Here is a 26,592-nt window from a genome sequence, read left to right on the forward strand (position 1 = left end):
GGGAAGAATGATGTGACTTTGGACAAGACTCTTGGAGCATAAAAGAGATGAATTCAAATCTCATACCTTTTCCATTGCAGCATGCTTCATCCATCCAAATTTCATTAATTCTTCCTCTCCACCTAGAAATTGCTTTTCATGAGAGAGAGAAAATGTGTATGTGTATGTGTGTGTGTGTGTGTGTGTGTGTGTGTGTGTGTTTTTAGTGTGGTATATAGTATTGATTTAGCTGTGTTCCTGTTGTCTTGATCCCCCAGCCTTAGTAGAATGTAAGTGTTTGGGGCTATATTTATTTTTATCTCTGAATCCCCAGTGTCTTTCACATTGTCTAGTACATAGTAGGTACAAATTTAATGCGTGTGGAAATTAATTGAACTGGGTCCTCCATACAATTGTTCATGCACTTTTAAAAACAGTCCAAATTCATTCTTTAGTTGTTCTTTCTGCTCCCCCTGAGGTTAAGTTGCTGATATATGAGAGTGGTCCAGGAGGATGCTGAAGCCAACTGGAAAGGGCTCAAAGTCAATTGTTAAATTCTCAGTGTGAATATTTACACCTCCAGAAAACTGACAAAATCTACATCAAGACTTGATTAAAAGTTTAGTTGATTTCTAAACTTAGGTAATGGAGAAAATATTAATAATGCAAATTAAACTTAAAAAGTGTCCCAAGCTGGGGTTTTTTTTGGACTAGTTGTTAAACATTTATCAGCATATCACTGGTTATAGTGTAGAGTAAGGTTTGGAATATTTAGCTTTGCTGCTTGAAATTTTGTGTCCACTTTTCAGAATTCTAGGGAGAAGATAAGGTTCTATAATACTTGATGGTTATCTGAGAAACAGCCTGCAGGACAGATAAAGAGAGACAAAGAGAAAGAAAAAGTAGTGGAGAGAACAAGGAGATCAGGAATGGCCCTCTTGCTTCTCTGAACTTCTTCCTACTCTTCATTGTGTTAAGCACATAGGCTTAAGCCCCTTAAACAATACTCTGAATAATGCTTTACTATTTCCAAAGTAGTTTCATAACTATTATTTCATTTGATCCTCATGTCAATCCTATGCAGTAAGCATGGTAGATCTATCATTATTCCTATTTCTAAAATGTGAAACTAAAGCTCAGAGAAAAAATAATTTGCCCAGACTCACAAATAGTGGAGACAGAATTAGAGTCCATATTTCCTGACTAAGTCATCCAGACAGTAAGCATTAATTAAACTCCAAAATGAGTTCTAGACACTGTGCTAAGAACTGAGGAGACCAGAAGATAGTCTCTGTCCCCAAAAGGCTCACAGTATAATGGGACAGATAACATGTGAATAATCATATATAAATAAAATGCTAGAATTAAGGAGATTAGGAAAGGTTTCTTAGAGAAGATGGAATTTAAAAAAAAAAAAAAACTAAAACTTGAAGAAAACTAGCAATACCAAGAGGTAGAGATAAAAAATTGTCACAATTTTTGCAGATGAAGAAACTGAGGTTTAAAGCAGTAAAGGTACTTATAAGATCATATAACCAGTAAATGTCTGAATTGGGGTTCAGAAACAAAATTAGAATCCAATGCTAAATGACATCCCCTTTCCACTAGATTCATTTTGTAATTCGTACAGACTGCTCTTTTTAGGCCTTAAAATCCCATTGTTTGCTTTCCTGTGTTACTTTTTAAAAAGAAGTGAAAAGCAAAAATTGAAAATCCAGGCTCCTAGAATGAATAAAAGAAGGTTGCTTAATATTAGCACTATTTTTTTTCTCCATAGGCCTTGACCGCCCTTTTGGTTTATGAAGCTAGCTACTAAGGCTGTCCCTGCTCCTAGCAAGTAAGCACCCATGCCCCCTGTGGAAAGGAGAGAGGGACAAGGAGCCATGTGCTGCTGCTCCTCTTCCCCTTTTCATGTTCTTGGGAGCTTGCAGGAACCTGGGATTAGCAAGAGCTGTGCTTTAAGAATTATTTACAGTACAAGGCCATTGTCAAGTCCAATATTCCTCCCCTTCCTGAGAAGATAGTCAGCATGAAAACTGGTGCTACCTGGGCAGCACTATGAGGAGCTGCCCCCTCACACCTCCTCCCAATCCTATTACCTATAAACATGATAGTTTCTCTCTATGTCTGTCTCTTGTCTTTTTCTCCCTGTCTGTCTCTTTCTATCTCTGTATATCTGTCTCTATTGCTGTCTCTGTCTCTGTCTCTGCTCTCTCTCTCTGTCTATCTGTGTATGTCTCTCTCTCACTCCCTTCCCCTCCTCTTCCCCCCTTTTCCCTCCCTCTCCTTCTCTCTCCCCCCCCCCCTCTCTCTCTTTCTCTTTCTCTTTCTCCCTTTAGTGTTTACCTAGGAATTTTATGTTTTAAAGGCTGATTAAATTGAGACCCAATTAAAAATTGAGTTTACACTGCCCTCATTATCCCTCCCTACTCCCCATCCAACCCCCAAATACTAAAGGGCACTGAATGGGCAGTTTCTCATTTGAGAAACAGGAAAGAAGGGGGAGGAGAGAGAAGAAAGTTCCATTAGTCCACAGCCATTATTAGCTTGGGTTAATGAAGATCTGATGTAATATAGCTATTGCTACAAGCTGGCTTCTAATGATTCAATCCTTTTCTATGGGGGGATGATTAAATTAAATAGCTTGTAGGTCAAAATTAGATTGCAAAGGTTAACCAACCTTTAATGGTTCTATAACATATGCTGGTCATTCAAGAACATACGGGATACTTCTCAGCATAGAAAAGAACTATGCTACAAAGTCTGTGTGAAATATTAAATCAAGGATTTTATTTTTATTACAGAAATTATGTCTCAAAGTTTTTTAAAATTGTTGTTTCACAAAATTCAATAATCAGGCATGATTCTTCCAATTAATGTCTTGTTTCTTTTATCTATATATCAATATACTCAAACAAATAAGAGAATATTAAATTATCATTTTGTAATGAGAAGATAACTCTTTCTGGCATGCTATGAATGATGAATATACCACTGTGAATTATAGAGAGATGTTTATTGGAATGCCTTGGAAATCTGTCCTTGTTCCTATTCAGATCAACAATCTCTTCAGTGACTTGGATGAAATCATAGATGATATGCATATCAAATCTGCAGGTAGTATTAATTAATCAACAAGTTTTCCTTATGTGTATACTCTGTGCTAGGTACTGTGTTAAGCATGGGGATTTAAAAAAAACACAAAATATTCCTAGTCATAAAAAAGTGTATTTCCTAACGAAGGAAATGTTTAACTATACATACAAGATTAACATAGAGTAGATGGAAGAGTAACCTCAGAAGAGAAACTACTAGTGGCTATAAGAACTGAGAAAGAACCTATTAGAAGCAGTGTTTTTCCTGAATCTTGGAGGTAGCCAGATAATCTAAGGATAGTAGGTTAAAAGAAGTTGTGTGTGTGTGTGTGTATGTGTGTGTGTGTGTGTGTGTTATGGCAAAAATAAAATTCAAAAAGTTTTCAGCAAACTGAAACAAAGCACTAAATGCAATAATCTATACCATCGTTGTGTTTACCCAGCAGAACGTATTACAACCATCCAAAACTTCTTATATGACTTCTATCCATGTTTCCCACAAATCTTCAATAGTGGGTCCATACAATGTGCTAATCACCTTCTTCAAGGCTACCAATTCAACATATGGATTATCAGTCACCTGAAATACATAACTAACATACTTTCTTTCCTAGTCAAATATCACTTTAATGGTGTCTTTCATACCACTCATACATAATTCTTAGTTGTTAATATGCTATAGCCTATTTGCGACCACCATGATGTCACCATTGTCTACTGAGTCAACCACATTCGGGGGGGGGGGTAGATTATATTATTCTATGATTTATGATCATATGACATCACAAAAAGATATTGGTATTAAAAATAGTTGTATTTCAGGGAACCTCTTGGGGTCACTAATTTCCCAAATGAGATTCAATCCATTTGTTTCCTTCTATTCAATTCTGAACCTAGTCATTATCCATGGACTTTATTTAATAGGGATAAATGTAAAATACTCCACTTGTGTTCAAAAACTAGAATTCATGCAGAAAGACTTAAAAATGCCTAGGGATTTTAATGGACTATAAGCTCAGTATAAATTAAAATGCTTTGCAGAGCAGCTAAAAAGTTGGATCTTAGAGTGTATTAAAACAAGCATTAATAGTGTCCAGAAAGAAGGCAATAATAGTTTCATTTTTCTCCGCTCTGCTTAGGCCATATGTTTGATGTATCTCATTCAGGGCACCACATTTTAAGAAGGACATCGATAAGCTGGGATATAACTAGAAGAAAACAAGCTGGAAAAGAAGGTGAAAACATGTCAACAAAGGATCATCTGAAGGATCTGGAGGTGTTTAGTACATAGAATACTTAGGATGTGATGGTTGTCTTCAAGTACCTGAAGAGCTGTCATGTAGAAGAGAAAATATCCTTATTCCACTTAGCCCCAGTGGGCATAATTAGGATCAGTGGATGGAAATTCTACAGATAGCTTTCAGCTCCATATGAAGAAAAACATCTTAACAGTTATAGCTGTTCAAAAGTAGAATGGGCTAATTCATGAAATGATGATTCTATTCATTTTCTTTTATCTTCCTCAGCACCTAGAAGAGTACTTTATATATACACTAGGTACTATATAAATATTTGATCTATTAAAAAGAAATAGTAAGTTCCCTTCACTGGAAGATTTGAAACCTCAGAAGAGTGAGCCATTATTGGGGGTATTTATAAAATGTTCCTGTTCAGGTATGGATAGTTGAACTAGACCTAGTTTAGTTTTTCTAACCTAAAAGTTTCTGCATCTAACAGATAGGATACAGTTGAAGTAAAAATCCTCAGTTGACCCACACACTTCTCTGCTAAGGACTTTTCAGATTAATAAGCAGTTAGTATGAGAAGCAATAGAAGTTGAGCTGTGAAAAACAGCAGGCCCAGAGAGCCCAGTTGAATGATTGGCATGGGAGTACAAAATGAGCATATCAGGGTCAATAACATGACTTGCTTTGACCGCTAAGGTCATATGTTTTCTCTAAATGTCTACAACCATATATAATATCTACTATGTGTATGTGCTCACTCTTTTCATTGTAGTCATATATCTTTCTAGAAATATGCTCTATATTTTGAAGGGAAAAATGGCGGGCATTGCTATTATTCATGTGATACTGTCTTACTAAATGTTTTTGGTTTGAGATAATTATGTTATTAACTTCCTATTAAATGTAAGCTGGTTTATGGTGTTTAAGCTACAGTTTTAAAAACACACAGAAACATTGACCCACAGAGTATTTTGAACCTAAAATACTTGTATTCTCTGAGTCAATTGGGATATAGTTTAAAGGGTATATATTGTGTTTGTGTGTATGTAAATATGTGTGCTTATATATATAAATATATATAAATTTGGGGTGATGTTATGAATATAAATATATATACAAATATCCTTGGGATGATTATATATACTCACATACGTATATATGTATATTATAAATATTGTTGTTCATAATAAAATAATGTATTTCTAGAAGATCTGAGGTAAAATCAAAAGGATCTAGACTGGAAATAGGGAAATCTATGTACTAATATCAGATCTGTCATTAGATTCTTATTTCTTCCAGTTCTATCATTTTAGGATTTAAGATTAAACAGCTCCTCCTTGTTTGTCAGATAATTCAGTCTTTCATAGAATCAAGATCTATCAAAAACTAGAAAAGGAACCTAGAGATCATTTAATGCAGTTCCCTCATTATACAGAGAAGAATGAAACCCAAAACTGTCAGAAGAATACAGATTTTGAATTGAAAGGGATCTCAAGATCATCAAGTCCAATCTTATTATTTTACAGGTGAGGAAACTGAGGCTTAGATAGATGAGGTGACTTGATCAATGTCACAAAGTACTAATGGGCTAATCAAAGATTCACACTTAAATCCTCTGACTCCAAAGCCAGTATTATTTCCACTGTCCCCCATACACTACCTGTAAGCCATTTGCTCAAGGTCCTAAGTCTAATCTTTCTGATGCTTCAAGTTTTTTCTAGACCATGTTTATCTCCTGGCCAACAAGGAAGAAATGAACATATTTTTAGTGATTCCAAGCAGCCACCATTCCCTTTTCTGTTTCCCTGTCATCCATCTCTGTCAAATAACCACATCCTAAGTGGCTCCCTAACAAAAAGAATGCTCATCAGAACACTAGCATGCTCAAAAGCCAGTGCCACTTCCAGGAAATCTCTATTTCTCTTCCTTTTACTTCAAGAAGCTAATTAGGACTTCTCTTTCCTCTTAAATCCTATCACTGTGTACTTCTCTTAGTTTCTTTAGTTCTGTTTTATAGTCCTTTCTTAGCCTATGAGCTCTTTGAATCATGAACTGTTTTTTTTATGTATGTCTATTTCCTTCATGGTACCTAACACAATGCTTTACCCATAGTAGGCACTTCGTAAATGTTTGTAAGGTTAAAATGAAATTGGATGGAAGGGATTTCAACTGTGACTTAGAAGTGCATTAGGGCTTTTTAATGGTAGATCAGCTTTAAAATGTCATACATTAATTCTATCATGGGTGATAGATGAACTCAACTTATAGGTTAATGAAGATCTAATGTGCAGTAATCAGGTTATCATTGCCTGCACACACTAATCCCTTTGGATTCCTGAGAGAAATTGTCACCATTTGGCTAATTTGATTTATTATCAATGGACTTACTAGTGCGGGTGCTGGAATTTAATATGTAAAATCTCTGACTTTTAAAAATATTTTTAATTCAGCAAATAAATACATATAGCATGCATGATAAAGTCCTACATCCTTAGGAAAACAAAAGAATATAAAAGTTATAACAATAATAACGTATTTATTTAAAGCTTTTAAGATTAATAAAGTACTATTCTTATAAGAAATCTGTGAGAATATTGCAGCTATTATTATCTCCCTTTTACACATGAGGAAATGGAATAACAAGAGTTTAACTTATCCAAAATCTTTCTCATAGTTAGTAAATGTACAAGATAGGGTTGAACTCAGACTTTTTTTCTCAGATGACTAACTCAAAACTAGCTTGTTCCTTTGACTTTTCAGTGTGAATTACCAAGCATGAATTAGGTTAATATTACATTCATTAGCACTTTCTTTATAGAGCCAATTTTGCCTAGGGCTTAAGACATCACCTGGAAACTATGGGGTCACCTTAGGAAAATTCAGTCAGTCTCTGAAACTACATAATAGAACTGATTAATGCTCCAAGGTATATAAAGCAGCAAAGGTCAAAATCCCTAAAGTGAACATCAAGTCACTACATAATTGAATAAAATATAAACTCTTTGCATGGCATTCAAGGCCTTTTACATCTGATTTCAAATTGTTTTTCTAACCTATTCTCTTACCAGTCCCATTTCTATACTTGTCCTTCCAGCCAAACTAAATACTAGCTGTTATCCACATTGTGAATTCTGGTTTTTTGCATATGGGTAGGCCATCATCTCATGCCTCCAACACAAGCCTTCCTAATATCTTCCTATTAAGCACTGTTCTTAGAATCAGAAGAGACCTGGATTTGAATCCATTCTCTAACATTTGTGGGCTAAGTACACGGTCACTTAACTTATCTGATACTACTTCCTTCTTTATTGAATAATAAAAAATACTGCCTCATCTACTTCGTAGCATTGTTATGAGGACCATATTAAATTGTTTGCATATATGTATGTGCATTTATATATATATATATATTATTTTGGAAAATTTCAATAGCAAACATCATCATCATTATCACTGTTAGAGTTATTGATGACATCACCACCATCATTATTATTCTCTGACCTGAAAGCTCAATCCAGATGCCACCTCCTCCATGAAGCCTTCTCTGATAGCCACAAGGAAAGGATTCCCTATCAATTATTTCTAGAACCCTTTCTCTATATCTTCTCTTTTTTTCTATCAAATCCTACTTTATATAGGAGAAGCATTACCATTGATTGGGAATGTTGTAGAAGGGGATTTTTATTCAGTTATGGCTTGAACTCGAAAGCCTCTCAGTTTCTTCAACCTTTTTGTTTGTCTGATTTTATTCACAAATGATTTTTTCTTGCCCCTGTCATTGTCACACAGAATCTGATTAGCTATATTATAATGGGCAAATGTTGAGATGAACTGAACTATGGGGGAAACCTTCTGAAAGTTTAAAGTTTAGATTTAATTAGCAATGATTTGATATGAGATGTTAGCTTTATTCCATTTCTATATGGCACAAATTACCCAGAACTTTGTGAGTTCTCCTCATGTGAACTTTCTTCATAAAAAGTGCTTACATATGATGATTCTATATTTCTTTAACTAGAGAAAGGCAATGAGGGAATTATCTGGGGTACAAAATTTAAAGGGTAAAGGCAACAACATCCCAGAGAATGCCTCCTTCTCCTAGTCAATCCTACTTTTTATTTACCTTATAGTGGCCAGTTCTTAAATAATATAGAAGCCTTGTGATTTCTCAAAATGTATTTCCTCTTCCCTTCCCCTCCTCTGCAAGATTTCTTCTGTTTCTATCTATACTTTGTCCCAGGTACAAAAATTTTTAGTTTCATCTTGGCAGTTCCAAACTCAACTGTTTGGATCCAAGTTCTGAGACCAAAACAGATGAGTTACATATCCATGCAAGTCAATTGATTTAACTCCATTTCATAATCACAACCAAACTCATAAATGCTTATTGTTGATCAGAGGGGTTTCTCAGCATAGATCCATCCTTATAACTAGAAAAGCAATTCAAAGGACATTTCATTTTGATGTTGGATCAAAAGCATGGTATTGTAGCAGAAAGAAGATTGGATTAGAGATCAGAAGACCTTATCTCAACTCTGCCAATAGTTATTCAGTGTGAGCAAGTCCCATCACCTCTCTGAGCCTCAATTTCCTATTGATATTTTAGCACTGTCTTACAAGATTGTTGTGAGAACCAAAGAAAATAATGTATATATAAAATGCTACATAATACCTTACTTTTCTATAGGATGTTAAGTTGTATAAAGTGTTTTATTCATAACACAAAGAAGTAGCTAATATAAGTAGTATTATCTCCACTTTACATATGAAAGAAAAAAGGTACTAAAAGCCATAAACATCAGAGCAGTAATTCAGCCTGTCTCTTCTAACTTCAATGTAATGAATGATTGTTGTTGTTATATCCATTTCCTATCTCTTTGCTTTTTAACAGGTGTCCCCCTTGCCTGGAATTTACTCTCTCTCCAACTTAGTTTTCAGAATTTGAAAATTTCTTTTAAATCTCAACTTAGCAGCCAACTCCTATTTAGTGCCTTCCGTAACCCTATCACAACAAATACCATATTACAAGTCTGTCTTCTCATCTTATCTTCCATTAAATTACCTATGCTCATAATATAACATATCAAAATAATGTAAGTTCTTTGAGAACAGGGAATTCTTTTTTGCCTTTATATCCCTAAATTCTTATTTTCTCATCTTTTCAAAAGCCTTGCAAAACAAGGACATTCTTGATAAAGCTATGAGAGGGGAACAGGAAGGATTTTTTTTAATGATACTCTATAATAAACCACATTTTTAAAGTCATACAATTAACTAAATGGTAGGGAGAATATGAGATTTTACTGTGTGTTATAAAAATTCTTATAATTCAGTACAGCAAAATATTGCCTTAAAGGCTCTCCTCTAACAAAATGTCTCACATGTATCTGTCAGAATCATTAAGGTTTAGTGAAAGATGGAATTACAAGCATGAATTTTTTTAATACCCCTTCAACTATTCATACCAATTGAGACAAAGAAAGGAAATATATCATAACCAAAGGGGTTTGCCACTATTATAGATAAGATACAGCTCAGAGTTCAAATGAAAGTGGAATCCCTATAGGGATTCTCCAAATTCTTCTGTTTGCATCTGTCATTTGCTGATTACTTCAAAGCCTAAAATACTATGGAGGCTCCTAAATGAGAACTATCATTACTTAAAAGAGTTCAGTCTTACTATCCACATGAGAAAAACTAAATGGAGGAAGAATGCTAATTAACTAGATTTATGTAATGATTAGACAAGTCATATAATAACTTACTTCTCTGTAGAATATAAGTTTTATGAAAAGCTTAATTCATAACAACACTGATGTTGTTGATCCATCAGTATATTTGTATGGTTCATCAGTTTATAGGTATCTTCAGCAGATTTTCTAGATAGTGATAATAATTAACATTTTATAGCACTTACTATATGCCAGGCACTGTGTTAAGTGCTTTATAGATATAAAATGAAATTGAACAGAAGGATGAGAGTAGGCTGAATTGCCTTTGGGAAATTGTACAGTTTTTTCAATGACCTCAAACTTATCCCTGAAACTAGGACCCTTCTTTTAAATATCACTTCTATATCCTTATAGAATACCATGGTTTCTAAAGAATTAGGGTTGGAAATGACCCCTAAGATAGTATATGGTGGGTGTTTGCAGGGTGAAACACATTACTTACAAAGAATTGCAAAGGAGAAGTGGATAAATGATGCTCTCAGGGAAGTACATATAAAACTGAAAAAATAAGTGAGCTGGTTGTATAGGGAAGATGATAAATAATAGATGGACAATCCATATGTACTACTTCTATCTACTCACTGTCAACAGATGACTATCCAAGAGGTTGGGTGAACTCCAACATGGAGGATTTATTGGATGATATAGACAAGAATTTCATAGGATGAAAAGGCCTGATTGTTTTTTTTTCATTTATACTCTTAGAGAAAGTATTCACAATAATAAGATGACAGATTCATTAAAGTATTTTCAGTGTCCAGGTCAGTGCTTTTCCTACAAAAGCTATTTAATAAATGTAAGTTGAATTGATGGTTTGAATTATAGCAAACTTCATTTATAAAAGGTAATATCATGTGTTTATGAAACTCAGATGGAAAGAATGATGTTCTCTGTTCTTTCAGTATTCCTTTTCTTTGGGACCTTCTGCTCCCAGGATGATGTTTTTATTTGTGTGTCTATCATTTAATCTATCACCTCTTACATCCTTGACACTTGGACTTACCAACCCTGAACAAGTTCATTCTTTAGAAGCAAATAAATATAGCACTCTTATGCTGGTCGCTCTCTTGACTTAACCTACCCTCCTGGTACACTAAGTCACTAGAGGATTTGGCAGCATCCAAGGAAACAGAGGCAGGTGGCATTAGGAGGGAGATCCTTTCTTAGTCTTATATGCTTTTGTTGCTTCTGTCACCTCCGTGGTAAAGCATGGCAGACTTGAATTAGGAAGCTGTCTCTGTTACTTCATGACCATTAATTCTGAAAATCAAAGAAGGGGGAAAGGAAAGAGTGGAATTATTCAGAGCCAAAAGTTACAATGTAAAAAGCAGTCTTCCTGTGATATTGCCACCATCAGTTGTATCAGAAATGATTAATAACCATAAGGAAAGTCCCAGGGAAAGCGATGAAGAGAATAAAGTCCCAGTTGTAAACTGCATCCAGTTAATACCTCTTATGTATTTGAAAGAATCTCTCTTATCTATTTCTACTGCTAGCAGAAAAATTACAGACACTTTGCTAAACTCCAATTGCTTTACTTTTAAGTCAAGAAAGTTTTTTATCAATAAGAATTCTCAAGTCAGATATGCTAGAATTTAAGCCATAAATGCTTTATCATCTGCATATTTCCCCCTCCCCTTCTCTTTCTCCCTATCCCCCTCCCCCTCTCTTTCCTTCTCCCTCTCTCTTTTCTTCTCCCCCTCTCTTTCTTCCTCTTCTTTTCCCTCTCCCTCTCCCTCTCCTTGTCTCTCTCCCTCTTCCCCTATCCTTTCTCTTCCTCTCCCTCTTCCCCTCCCTCTCCCTGTCTTTCTTCCTCTCACTCCACTCTGTTTCTGTTCCTGTCCCTCTCCCTCTGTTCTCCCTCTCTCTCTTCCTTTCTCTTCCTGCCTCTCCTTCCCTCCCTTTCTTCCCCTCTCTTCCTTCCTTTCCCTATATCCCTTTCTCTACTCTCCCTCTTACCTATTTCTGTCTGTCTTCCTCTCTCTCTCCCCCTTCATCTTCTTTCTCTCTCATTCTTTTTCCCTTACCTTTTTCTCTCCTTCTCCCTTTCTCCTTTCTTTTCTCTCTCTCCCTTTCTCTCTTCTCTCTCCCTTTTCTATCTCCCCTACTTTACTCTCTCCTTATTTTCCTTTTTTCCCCTTTTCCTTTCCCTTTCTCTCTTTTGTCTTTACTCCATTTTGTAACAACTAAAAAAAAGTTTTTAATATCTACTTAAAGATGACCTTTCTAACAAAATAAATAAATTAAAGTTAATTTCGAAACAGACTTGTCCAACCAAGTTCAGTATATTTTTCTGTTTCAGCTTTCCACAATAGTTCTCTATGAGACCATGCTTTACTAGTATGTTTCTTTCTATCTATTATGCCTTATATAACTATCCTACACTCTCAGATTATCAAAGTTCTTTAAATTTTGGCACAGATATGTCAAAGAGAAAAGGGAAGGGTTAGATCATAACTATCACTGGCTATCTAGCAGGGTCATCACCTAAATACTTCAGGGTATTCTTTGCTTAAGATCTCACAGAATCATTCAGTATATGAGACTTCCACATAGGCATATGCAGCAGAACACATACTAAGCATGAGAGTTCTAGACCCACACTCCTCTGCCAATGTAGAGATTTCACTCTACTACCTCTGACTTTTCCTCAGACCATCAGTTCTTCAATCACTTAAAATGAACAATAGCTCCAAAATTCTGCCTCTCCCTGCCTTTGCCTCCAACTGTGCTAAGCAATTTATAATTATTATCTTATTTGATCCTCCAAAACAGATGAAAAAACTGAAGCAAACAAAAATTAAATTACTCATTGAAGGTCACACAGCTAGTAAGTATCTGAGACTGGATTTTGACCTAGGTCTTCATGGCTCCAGACCCAGGATAAAGAAGAAGTTATTATCCTCTGTAAAGTTGGTAGCAGTAGCAGTAGCTGATTGTGATAAAAGTAAAAAACAAATTCATACTGTAATAGTGATGTTGGCACTAAGAGTTTTCTGCCTTGAAATTCTAGAATCAAAAACAAAAATGATAATTAAAATATAGTCCTCTTAGCCTCCTCTTTTGGAAAGGCAGGTAACACAATAGATAGAGTGCTGGACCTGGAGTTAAGAAGGCTCACCTTTATAAGTTAAAATCTGGCCTCAGACACTTACTAGCTGTGTGATCCTAGGAAAGTCACTTAACCCTGTTTGCTTCCATTCCTCATCTGTAAAATGAGCTGAAGAAGGAAATGGAAAACAACTTCAGTATCTTTGCCAAAAGAACCCCAAATGGGGTCACAAAGAGTCAGACACAACTGAAAAACAACTGAACATTAGCTGCTTCTTTGCTATTGTTGTGCTCTTCTATTTATCCTGCCTACTGTGTATCAGTTATTGAGTCTTTGGTCTTCCAGTTTATAAATATATCCAATTATTACATTTTGGTTTATACAAAGGAAGTTTATAATATTTTTATTTTCTTTTTAGAGAGAAAGAATAGCACTTCTGCTTTCTTAAAGATTTTCTTTTTCCTTGAAAAAAATGTATGAATATGCATGCATTACACAGCAGACCTCTCATCTATCTGTATTACAGGCCCAAAGAGAATTTTCATCCATGCAATCATAAAGTATTAGAACAAATGATGGGCATTGAGGAAGATTGAGCCCAGAAAGGAGAAGCTTGAATAAGAACCCCCAAAAATAAAAGAAGGTTGACCATAAAAGTGGAAGGATTGGGAATGAGGGTTCAGCTTCCATCAATTAACTAGTCAGGGCGATTTTACATCTCTTAAAGAGTTCTGAAACAGAATTAACAATATTTGTGTAGTCAAGTTTCTTATACAGAGAGCCCCTTGCAGACTCTAAGGCACTAAAAAAATGAGCTGGTATCATCATCATTGTCATTATTATCTATGTGAAGATACCACTATCCAAAGACAATCACTTCAGTTTAAAATACCACTTATAATATTGTTTCATATTTGCATAGCAATTTTACCTTTAAAACACATCAGTATATTATAAATAAATTAGAAGAACATAGGATAGTTTACCTGTCAGACCTGTGGAGGAGGAAGGAATTTGTAACCAAAGAAGAACTAGAGAACATTATTGATCACAAAATAGATAATTTTGATTATATTAAGTTAAAAAGTTTTTGTACAAACAAAACTAATGCAGACAAGATTAGAAGAGAAGAAATAAACTGGGAAAGCATTTTTACATTTAAAGGTTCTAATAAAGGCCTCATTTCCAAAATATATAGAGAATTGACTCAAATTTATAAGAAATCAAACCATTCTCCAATTGATGAATGGTCAAAGGATATGAACAGACAATTTTCAGATGAAGAAATTGAAACTATTTCTAGTCATATGAAAAGGTGTTCCAAATCACTACTGATCAGAGAAATGCAAATTAAAACAACTCTGAGATACCACTATATACCTCTCAGATTAACTAACATGATAGGAAAAAATAATGACAAATATTGGAGGAGATGTGGAAAACTGGGACACTGATACATTGTTGGTGGAACTGTAAATGAATCCAACCATTCTGGAGAGCAATTTGGAACTAGGCTCAAAAAGTTATCAAACTGTGCATACCTTTTGACCCAGCAGTGTTACTACGGGGCTCATATCCCAAAGAGATCTTAAAGAAGGCAAAGGGACTCACATATGCAAAAATGTTTGTGACAGCCCTTTTCATAGTGGCTAGAAACTGGAAACTGAATGGATGCCCATCAGTTGGAGAATGGCTGAATAAATTATGGTATATGAATGCTAAGGAATATTATTGTTCTGAAAGAAATGACCAACAGGATGATTTCAGAGAGGTCTGAAGAGACATACATGAACTGATGCTTAGTGAAATGAGCAGAACCAGGAGATCATTATACATGGCAACAACAATACTATATGATGATCAATTCTAATGGATATGGCTCTCTTCACCAATTAATTGATTCAAACCAGTTCCAACTGTTTAGTAATGAAGAGAACCATCTATTCCCAGAGAGAGAATTATGGGAACTGAGTATGGACCACAACATAGCATTTCCACTCTTTCTGTTATTGTTTGCTTGCATTTTTGTTTTCCTTCTCAGGTTTTCTTTCTAGATCCAATTTTTCTTGTGCAGCAAGATAATGTATAAATATGTATACATATATTGGATTTAGCATATATTTTAACATATTTAATATATATTAGACTATCTGCCATCTAGGAGAGGGGATGGGGGAAGGAGGGGAAAATTTTGAACAGAAGGTTTTGCAAGGGTCAATGTTGAAAAAATTACCCATTCATATGTTTTGTAAATAAAAAGCTATAATAATAAAAAAAGGAAAAAAAAACACATCAGTAACCTTCACAAGTTTGGTAGTCACAAAATAGTCATTGTAGGGTCCATTTTACAGATAAGAAACATATTTGAAGAAGTTGTAACCTACCTGATATCACTTAGAGAGAATGACAGGATGTTACATTCAATTTTAATAAATAATTATTTAATGTTTCCTTTACTTGAGATACTGCACTAGGCACTGGAGTTGGGTCTGGGATAGAGGGAGGGAGAGTCTAAGATCTTATAGTTTTATCCAAGGTATAGAAAACTTTTATTTATTCATTCATTCATTTATAAATAAATTATTATTTATTCCAGATATAGAAATTTCCTCCACTGATGCAAATGTAACTTATAATCTTAAAATTGTCTGAGGGTACTCAGCCCTCAGAAATTTGCCCAGGGTGATACAGCATGTGTCTGTGTCTTGTGAAAGAGAGAGTCAGGATTTGAACCCAGGTATTCTTAAGTACAAATCTGGCTTTATTACCTCTAAAGTCCTGGAAGTACAAAGGTTATAAAATTACACAGTCCCTTTCTCCAAGTAGTTTATCATTTAAAGTGGATAGGGCACTGAATTTGAGGAAGTATAAAAAAGGTACACAGATAAATATGACATGGAATGGAGATTTAAGGGGTGAGAGGAATGAACTTGACTAAGTGTCCAAAGACCATTTGAGTAGAGACACCATAATCCATTTTTTTTCTCATTTTTTAGTCAAGGTCACTTTCCACTATTCATCACATAGACCTTTAATGGGCAAATCTCTCAACCAACTTTAATGGTGGCGGTGATGGTAGTGGTAGTTATAGTAGTAGTAGTGGTGGTGGTATAAGAGTAGTGTTAATGGAGATGATGATAAGTGGTAGTGGTGGTGGTGATTGTAGCAGTGCTTGCAGCAGCAATAGTAATAGTCTTGGTATTGGTAGTGATGGTAGTGATCCTAATAATGTCAGTGGCAGTGGTGGTAGTGATGCTTGTAGTGGTGGTGATAATAGTAAGAATAAAAATAAGAATACCTTCTAGTTCTTTAAGGTTTACAAAGTACTTTTGTCTGATTGTTGTGAGGAGGATAGTGTAAGTAGTTTTATCTTGGGTTTACAAACAAGAAAACTGAGTCTCAGAAAGGCTTTCCCAATGTCTCAAAGTTATGTTAGACAAAAGGTTATAGATTTGAGGCTAAAACAATCTGTGAGGTGATCTAATCTAGCCTCCTCAATTTTACAGTTGAGGAACTCAGAGAAATTAAATGGCACTCTCCAAAAATACACAAATATTAAGTGGCATAGTCAGTATTTGAACTCAAATCCTTAGAATACAAATCTAGTGCTCTATCTACCACATTGCCCTAATATCCCTTGCTTTCTCCCATTAAGTATTCCAAATTATTGAAATATGTCCCCCTTGGATCTGGCTAGACATATTAGTACAACACAGTTGGAAAAGTCTGGTTCATCCAACCTACTGTCCAACTTTGTTTATCACCACCATGATTTCCTGCTCTGTTACTCCTGCCTAACTCTGGAAGGAATCAGTTTGTGACAGACTAGACTTGCTTTTTATTTCCTTGGCTAAATGAATGAGGGAGGCTGTGTGTCACTGGCAGGAAGCAGGGAGACCCCCTAGTGTTCCTGAAAACTGAGATTTGAACAGAACAGCCCCATTGAAGCTTTTTTTTTCTGTTTCCTAGAATGGCAGAGCATATCCTAGGCACAGCCAGAGACAAGCACCTGCAGAGGCAAGAGAAAGAGGAGGGCTCAGGGTTTCATACTGAGATAACATCCAGGAATATTCTGGGAATTAACTCCTTGCAATAAAGCAAGATCCGCTAGAACATGGTAAAGACTACTGAAAAGAAAATCAGAGTTGGATTCTAAGTGGCACAGTGGATAAAGGACTGGGTCTGGAATCATAAAGATTTGATTTCAAATATGACCTCTGATATTATAATTGTATGACTCTAGGCAAGTCACTTTATTGCTGCCTGCCTCAGTTTCCTCATCTGCAAATTGGAGATAAAACATCCATGGTTATTGTGAAGATAAAATATGATAATGTTTGCAAAGGGCTTTGCAAATCTTAAAGCCCTATATTAATTCTAGCTATTATTATTTGCCTGTTCTTAACTTTCTGTGTGACCTTGAACAAATCATTTCTTATTTATGGATTTCAGTTTCCTCATCTATAAAATCAGAGAGCTGAACCAGATGATTCCTAAGGTCCCTTTCAAATAGTATTCTGATTTTTACAAATGTTCGGGTCTTAGTTTTTTGTTATTTTTTCCCCTTCCTACCATACTATTAAGTATAGTACTCAGCATACTCAATGCCCTCAATGATTATTTTCTTTTTTTTTTCTTATTTAGTGTTTTCTTTCCCCCAATTAATCTAAATACAATTTTCAGCATTCATTTTAAAAATTGAATTCCAAATTCTTTCCCTCCCTCCCCACCCTCTTTTTGAGAAGGCAAGCAATTTTGTATAGGTTATATATGTGTATGATATAAAACATGTTTCCATATTAGTCAATATTTGAAAAAGCAAACACAGACCAAATTACAAAGCCAAGAAAAATAAATAAAAAGTATGCTTCAACCTGTATTCAGACTCCATCAGTTCCAAATTGCTCATAATGGTTGAATCCATTCACAACTCCCACAAACAGAGCATTAATGTCTTAATTTTCCCATATCGCCAACATTTCTCATTTTCCATTCTGTTAGCCAGTCTAATAGTTGTGATGTAGTACCTCAGAATTGTCTTAATATGCATTTCTCAATAGTAATCAATAGTGATTTAGAATATTTTTTAATATGGCTATAGATAACATTAATTACTCCATTTGAAAACTGTTCATTTTAAAATCATTTATCAATTAATGAATGTCTCTTATTTTTATAAAGTGAACTCGTTTCTTTATATAGTTGAGAGATAAGGCCTTTATCAGAGAAATTTGCTTCAAATTTTTTTTCACAACTGATCCAACCATTCTGGAGAGCAATTTGGAGCTATGCCCAAAGGACCATTAAACTGTACATACCCTTTGATCCAGCAGTGTCTCTACAGAGTCTGTATGCCATTTAAAAAAGGGAAAAGGATCCACATGTGTAAAAATGTTTGTAGCAGCCTTTCTTTGTAGTGACAAGGAACTAAAAACTGAGTGGATGCCCATCGGTTGGGAAATGACTAAAGAAGTTATGGTATATGAATATAATGAAATATTATTGTTCTATAAGAAATGATTAATAGGATGATTTCAGAAAGACCTGGAGAGACTTACATGAACTGATACGAAGTGAAGTGTATAGAGCCAAAAGAACATTGTACACAGCAACAAAAAGATTATAATGATGATCAACTGTGATGGACTTGACTCTTTTCAACAGTGAGGTGATTCTGGCCAATTCTAATAGACTTGTCATGGAAAGAGTCATCTACATACAGAAAAAGGACTATGGGGTCTGAATGTGGATCCCAACATAACATTCACCTTTGTTGTTGTTGCTTGCTTGTTTTTTCTCCTTTTTTCCATTTTTGATTTGATTTTTCTTGTGCAGCATGATAATTGTGTAAATAAGTTTAGAAGAATTGCACATGTTTAACCTATGTTGGATTACTTGCTATCTAGGGGAGGGGGAAGTGAGGGAGAAAAATATGGTACATAAGGTTTTGCAAGTATAAATGTTAAAAAAAAACCACCTTTGCAAAAATTTTGAAAAATAAAAAGCTATTATGAAAAAAAAATTACAGTGATGATTGTTAAGTGTATTTAGCTCCATTCTATTTTCCCTTTATTTTATTCTCTGTCTTCTTTTACCCTATCCTTTCTCAAAGGTGTTTTGCTTCTAACTATTGCCTCCCCAAATCTGCCCTTCCTCCTATGAACATCTCCCTTTCTCTTATTCCTTTCCCATCTTACTTTCATGCAAGGTAAGATACATTTCTATGCCAAATTGAATGTGCATGTTATTCCCTCTTTGAGCCAATTTTGATGAGAATAATATTCAAGCATTCTCTGCCACCTTTCCCATCTTCTCCTCCTCTGTCAAAACTCGTTTGTGCTTCTTTGATATAAGATAATTTACCCCATTCTACATTTCCCTTTCTCCCAATGCATTTCTTTTTCTCTTCCCTCAATTTTATTTTTTATATTGTATCCCATCATATTCAACTCACTACTGTACCCTCTGTGTACAGATAAACTTCTTTTAACTGCCTTAATGAGAAAATTTTTATGAGTTACAAGTATCTTCCCATGTAGGAATATAAAATTTATCTTTATTGGGTCCCTTATGATTTCCCTGTCTGGTTTACCTTTTTATGCATCTCTTGAGTCTTATATCTGAAAGTCAAATTTTCTATTCTGTTCTGTTCTCTTTTCATCAGGAATGCTTGAAAGACCTCTTTTTCATTGAATATCTATTTTTTCTCCCTGAAGGATTATATTGGATAGGTAATTCTTGGTTGTAATTCTAGCTCTTTTGCCCTCTGGAATATCATATTCCAAGCCTTCTGATCCTTTAAAATAGTTGCTATTAAATCTTGTATTATTCTGTCTGTGGCTCCCTGATACTTGAATTGTTTCTTTCTGGCTATGTGCAATATTTTCTCCTTGACCTAGAAATTCTGGATTTTGTTTATATATTCCTGGAAACTTTTCTTTTGGGATCTCTTTCAGGAGCTGATTGGTAGATTCCTTCAATTTCTATTTTATTTTTTATTCTAGAATTCAGAGCAGTTTTCCTTGATAATTTCTTGAAAGATGATATCTAGACTCTTTTTTTGATGATGGTTTTCAGAAAGTCCAATAATTTTAAAATTATCTCTTGGGGTTGTATTTTCCAGGTTAGTTGTTTTTCCAATGAGGTATTTTGCATGGTCTTCTATTTTTCCATTCTTTTGATTTGTTTTATTGTTTTTTTTTATGTTTTATAGAGCCATTAGCTTCTACTTATTCAATTTTAATTTAAAAAAACTATATTCTTCAGGATATCTTCTCTTACATTTGGCCAATTCTACTTTCCTAAGGAGTTCTTTTCTTCAATATTTTTGTGCCTCTTTTACTAAGCTATTTACTTTTTTTCATGATTTTCTTGCATCACTCTCATTTCTCTTCCCAATTTTTCTTCTTTCTTTCTTGCTTGATTTTTCAATTTTCTTTTAAGCCCTTCCAAGACCTGGGACAAATTCATATTGACTTTGGTTGCAGGAGTTTTGACTTTGTTGTCTTCCGAATGCATGTTTTGCTCTTCCTTGTCACTATTGTAACTTTCTTGTAACTTTCTATAGCCAGAACTTTTCTGTTGTTTGCTCATTTTTCATATATATATATATATTAATATAATTTAATAATATAATTAGTTAATTATATTATATAAATTAATAATATATTATATATATATATATTTAATTCTTCACTGAAGTGGGGATCTGCTTCTGGGGTACAGGGTATACTGTCCCAAACTTCAGAGACTTTGTGCAGTTGTTTTCAGAGATATTTCTAGGACTTGTAAGTTTTCAGTTATTTCAAAGTGGCATGATTTAAAGAGAGATGTATTTATTACTAGCCTGATCTGTTATCTGATCTGGGAGTGAAACACTAGAACTGCCCTAGAACTATCACAAGGGGTCCTGACCCCCTGAGACTGCAAATTCTAATGTGCTACTACCCCTCCTCACCCTAGGACTGGCACCCAAAACTGTGATCCAAACTGAATCTGGGCAAAGCAACAGAGTGCTTCTCCCAGTAACAACAAAGAGATACTTGTTCTACTTCTTTACCCTCTGTGAGCTGAGAGCTCTGGGAGTAACTGCTGCCACTGCTGACTCAGACATTTCCAAAGCCTGATCCTAGTTTGCTGGGGCCCAGTCTGTGTTAGCATGACTGGTACGGGACTGTACTCCACTCTCACTTGAGTGTGATAAACCTTCCTGCTGACTTCTAAGTTGTCTTGTGCTGGAAAATTGTTTCACCCAATGCTTTTGTAGGTTCTGCCACTTCAGAATTTGTTTTAGGGAATTATTGTTTTTTAATTGTAATCTTTTTCCCCAAGTTTAAATGTATTTATTTATTTTGATACACATTTCTTTATGAATCATATTGAGAAAGAAAAATCAGAACAAAAGGGAAAAGTCATGGGGGAAAAAAAAACAGAAAAAAGAAGTGAACATAGCATGTGTTGATTTACATTCAATCTCCATAGTTTGTTTTTTTTTTTTTTCTGAAAGCAGATGGCAATTTCTGTCCAAAATCTATTGGGATTGCTTTGGATCACTGAACCACTGAGAAGAACCAAGTCTTTCATAATTGATCATCACACATTTTTGTTGTTACTGTATACAATTTGTTCCTGATTCTGTTTCTTTTGCTCAGCATCAGTTCATGTAAATTTTTCCAGGCCTTTCCAAAATCAGCTTGTTCATCATTTTTATAGCACAATAATATTCCATTACCTTCATACACCACAACTTATTCAGCCATTCCTCAATTGATGGGCATCTACTCATTTTCCAATTCTTTGTTAGTTTTAGGGAATCATTTAAAGGTGTTCAAAGGAGTTTAAGAAGAGCTCAGATGAGTCCCTGCTTTTTCTCTATATCTTGGCTCCTTCCCTCCTCAACACCTATTTTGTGACTAACCATGTGAAAGTAGCAAGGTGCAGTAGACAAGCCCTGGATTTAGAGGCAAAGTAACTAGGCCCAATGACATCTCTGATACTTGCTACCTCTGTGACCTTGGACAAATCATGTAACTTTGCTGGTCCTCATATTTCTTCCTTTATAAAATGAGGGGGGTTGTTTAAATGACCTATGGGATTCCTTTCTACCCTAAACCCTATATGTAAATTATAGAAGCCTTTGATCCTACATAAAATTCATAGAATTTCAGAATTAGAAGGAAACTCAAAGTCCAAACTAGGGGCAGTAGCACATCAAAATAAGATTACTTTTTCTAATATTCCCAGTTGGTCTTCCAATTTCTCCCTTCAGGAGCCACTACAAAGGAGCCACTATCTAAAAAAACATTATTTACTTTTTGGAAAGCTCTGACCATTAAAAAAAGTCTTCCTCATGGATTTCATTTGAAGTTCATATTTCATTTTGTTTTGGAAGATGAATCTAGGAGACATAATTAAATCCAAACCCTCATTCATCAAGTGAGTAAACTGTACTCATTTAGTACTTAGAATTTAGTAATAGAAATACTTCTCAGATTGGCTAAGATGACAGGAAAAGATAATGACAAATGTTGGAAGGCATGTGGGAAAACTAGGACTCTGATACATTGTTGGTGGAATTGTGAACAGATCCAACAGTTCTAAAGAGCAATATGGAATTATGCTCAAAAAGTCATCAAACTATGCATACCCTTTGATCCAGCAGTGTTTCTACTGGGTTTATTTCCCAGAAAGAGCTCTTAAATGAGGGAAAGGGACAGAGATCCATATGTGCAAAAATGTTTGTGGCAGCCCTTTTTGTAGTGGCTAGAAACTGGAAACTGGGTGGATGCCCATCAGATGGAGAATAACTGAATAAGTTACAGTATATGAATGTTATAAAATATTATTGTTCTATAAAAAACAATAAACAGGATGATTTTAGAGAGGCGTGGGGAGACTTATATGAATTTATGCTAAGTGAAATGAGCTAGACCAGAAGATTATTGTACATGGCAACTACAAGATTATATGATGATCAATTCTGATGGACATGGCTTTTTCCAACAATAAGATGATTTGGATTAATTCCAAAAATCTTGTGATGAAGAGCGCCATCTACACCCAGAGAGAGGACTGTGGAAACTGAGTATGGAACACAACATAGCATTTTCACTCTTTCTTTGTTGTTTGCTTATATTTTGTTTTCTTTCGCGTTTTTTCCCTTCTTAATCTGATTTTTCTTGTGCAGCTTAATAAGTGAAGACATCTTTCCTAGACCTAGAAAGCCCTTAATAAATGTTTGTTGAATTGAATGTTTCTATGCTAGGTGCCAGGGATACAAAAGTAAAAGAAAAAACAAAAATTATCCCTGCCATCAAAATGGTTACATTCTTCTGGAGGTGTGGAATATAATGTATCATAAAAAAATACAATATAATTTGCAGAGGAAGAAGTGAGAATTAACAACTGAAGGGCAAGGGAAATCAGGGAAGGTTTTATGGAGGGAATCTTACCTAATCTGAGTCTTAAAGGAAGATAAAAATTCTTAGAAATGAGTACCAGATGTGAGGAACAGCTTGTGAAAATTCTCTGGGATAGAAAAGGTAAAGTGAAGTTCAAGGAATAACTAAAGTATAGTATGGCATGAAAGGAATAATATGAGATTAGACTCAGAAGACAACTTGGAATTAGATTGTGAAAGTCCTTGAATGCCAGGCTGAAGAGTTTGTGTTTTAACCTGGAGCTAATAGGAAGCCATTGAAAAATTGTGAGTAGCAATCATGTCTTCCCTGCCATGTGAACCTTATTGAACAGACCTTTCTTCCTAAGCTAAAACATTCCTAGTTCTTTCAACTGAACATATGATGTCAGAATCTCTGATCCCTCTCACTATCCTGGCAGAAGTCTCTTAAATGCATTCCAATTTGTCTGTGTCCTTCAAAAAATGTGGTAATAATGAGATGGGGCAGTGGTAAAAGGGCGTGGGGAAGGCAATGTGTGAAAGAGCACTAGCCTAGAAGCCAAGTGCCCAAGGACCCTATGCTAACTTCAACTAAATACTAATTAATTGTAATCCTGGGCAAGTCACTTCTCTTTAAACTTGTTTCTTCATTTGACAAATGAAGATTTTGATTTAATTATTTATATCCAGTCCAGTCCAACAAAACAAAATGGAAACAAATCATGACGGCAAATTCTGTTTCATAGAGTGATGACTTTTCTCTGTTCCAGGTACTTACGTGATGACAGTGACAGCCAATGATGCTGATGACAGTACCACTGCCAACGGTATGGTGAGGTACCGCATTGTGACTCAGACCCCTCAGAGCCCATCCCAGAATATGTTCACAATTAACAGTGAAACGGGAGATATTGTCACTGTTGCAGCTGGACTGGACCGGGAGGTAAGATGAAGTAGGTGGGTCAGTATCTCTGGTAACAGTAGCCACCATTTGACAATATTAACCTGATTTTTTGAAGAGAATTGAAAGATGTTCCCAGCATGAGAGAAAACCTGATTCTGGTTCACATTTGTGTCTTCCTGTACAGCAGTACAGTCAACTTTGTGGCTTCCAAAAATCCATGTTGTCCTATTTAGACTTCACAGTTTTGAAATAATCAGGAAAATTGACCCTAGGCTGTTTGTTCTCATGCCTCTAAGTCCAAGTGTAATGTCATGAGGAGAGCCTTCTGTGCAGTAGATTCAACACCCTGCACATTAATGGACACCCCTGCAGTTTTCTATCTGTTTGTCATTTTCCATCTGCTCATCAGTAAGAAGAATCACAATACTACCATGTGCACATCATAAATGGGATCCTGTCCTTAAGAGGCCCCCTCCCCTTTGTCTTTCCAGACCACAGAGACCCTAACCACTGCAGGGTTCTATCTTTAGGGTATTTGGTCCAGAACTACTGTCTTTCTGAGCATGAACACCTGGGCTCTCCAGGGCTCAATACAAACTCTTCCTCAGAAACAGAAAACTCAAAGCATGATACTGTTCCTGGCTATTACACTTTATGCTTCTCATATTACTTTCATAACCATTATCTCCTACAATCCTCTTAGTACCTCTATTGGGATGGTACAATAATAATTATTCAATACTGTTCTGAATAGATACACTGTGGTATTACAAAGTTCTGAGTTGGGAACAGAGAGCTTCAGGTTCAAAATCTACCTCTGAAAGTGAAGAGTTGTATAACCTTGTTGACCCTCAAACAACTTCACAGGACTTAGGTACCAAATTTGAAGAGAAGTGGGAATCTATATGTACGGTATAAGTTCTTATCCTGGGATTTTTCTATGTTGATGGAATCATAGATCTTCCATGTATTTATATCAGTGTAAATATGGGACAGCTAGGTGGCATCATAGTGCACAGACACTGGATTTGGAGTTAGAAAAACTCAAGTTCAAAATTTGTCTCAGAAACACATCAGCTGTGTGAACTTAAGTCACTTAACTCCTGGTTGCCTCAATTTCTTCATCTATAAAATGGGGATAGCAATAGTACCTACCTCCCATGATTATTATAAGAATAAAATGAGGTAAGAGGCAGCTGGATGGCTCAGTGGATAGAGCACCAGCTCTCTGGAGTCAGGAGGATCTGAGTTCAAATCCCACCTCAGACACTTAACACTTAGCAGCAATGAAATGAGATAATAATTATAATATGCTTAACACCGTACTATGTATATAACTGTTAGCTATTATTACAGTTGAGAGACCCAGGCCTAGAGACAGGAGAGTTATCTTTAAGAGTTTAAAGACTCTTTAAAAAGAGTTCAAAACCAACCTCAGATACTTATCATCCATGTGATCCTAGACAAGTCATTTGACCCTGTTTACCCCACTTTTCTCTCTCTGTAATGAGCCAAAGGAGATGGCAAAGCACTCTAGTTCTCTGCCAAAAAAATCCTAAAAGAGGTCACAAAGAGTTAGATATGACTGGAAATGAATAAACAAATATTATAGTTTTTATTTTTTTAATTATATATAATTATCAGTGTGATAATAGTTTATAGTGATTAATTTTTAAATTGTAATTCAGTTTTTAATTTTTTCAGGATCAGTTCCCTGAAAGGATACTTCTTTTAAAGGGAAAATATATTTCTATACATTAAAAGGAAAAAATACATAGTTAAATATCATACTCAGATTTCATGTAACTCAAGTTCAGAGAATATATGGCTCATATCCAGAAAGATAAAGTAATGACTCACATTTCTATAGCCTTTTACAATTGACAAAACACGTGTGCCGACAAATTTGCAAGGTAGATAGCAGAATAGTTGTCTCCATCAGACACTTAATAGTTGTGTGACTCCAGTCACTTAACTTCTGTTTGATTGAGTTTCCTCATCTGAAAAATGGTGCTAATAGCATCACCTATCTCCTAAGGTGGCTGTGCAGGTAAAATAAAATAATTATAAAACACTTAGCACATTGCCTCTTTCATACTGGTACCTACATAGTTGTGAATATTAACTATCATCATCATCATCATTATTATCTCCCAGATGAGTAATTTAAGCCTAAAAGAGACT

General features: G+C 35.2%; 1 protein-coding gene across 1 annotated transcript in view; it reads left to right on the top strand.

Annotated features, from left to right (window-relative positions):
- The window catches only part of CDH4 (cadherin 4), a 1,212,105-nt gene that overhangs the window by 1,006,787 nt on the left and 178,726 nt on the right, over window positions 1-26,592 (top strand). The window contains exon 7 of the mRNA XM_031949243.1: window positions 24,275-24,447. Coding sequence (XP_031805103.1) covers window positions 24,275-24,447 — 173 coding nt within the window. The remainder of the gene's footprint in view (window positions 1-24,274; window positions 24,448-26,592) is intronic.

Source organism: Sarcophilus harrisii, chromosome 2, assembly GCF_902635505.1.
Source record: "Sarcophilus harrisii chromosome 2, mSarHar1.11, whole genome shotgun sequence".
NCBI lineage: Eukaryota > Metazoa > Chordata > Mammalia > Dasyuromorphia > Dasyuridae > Sarcophilus > Sarcophilus harrisii.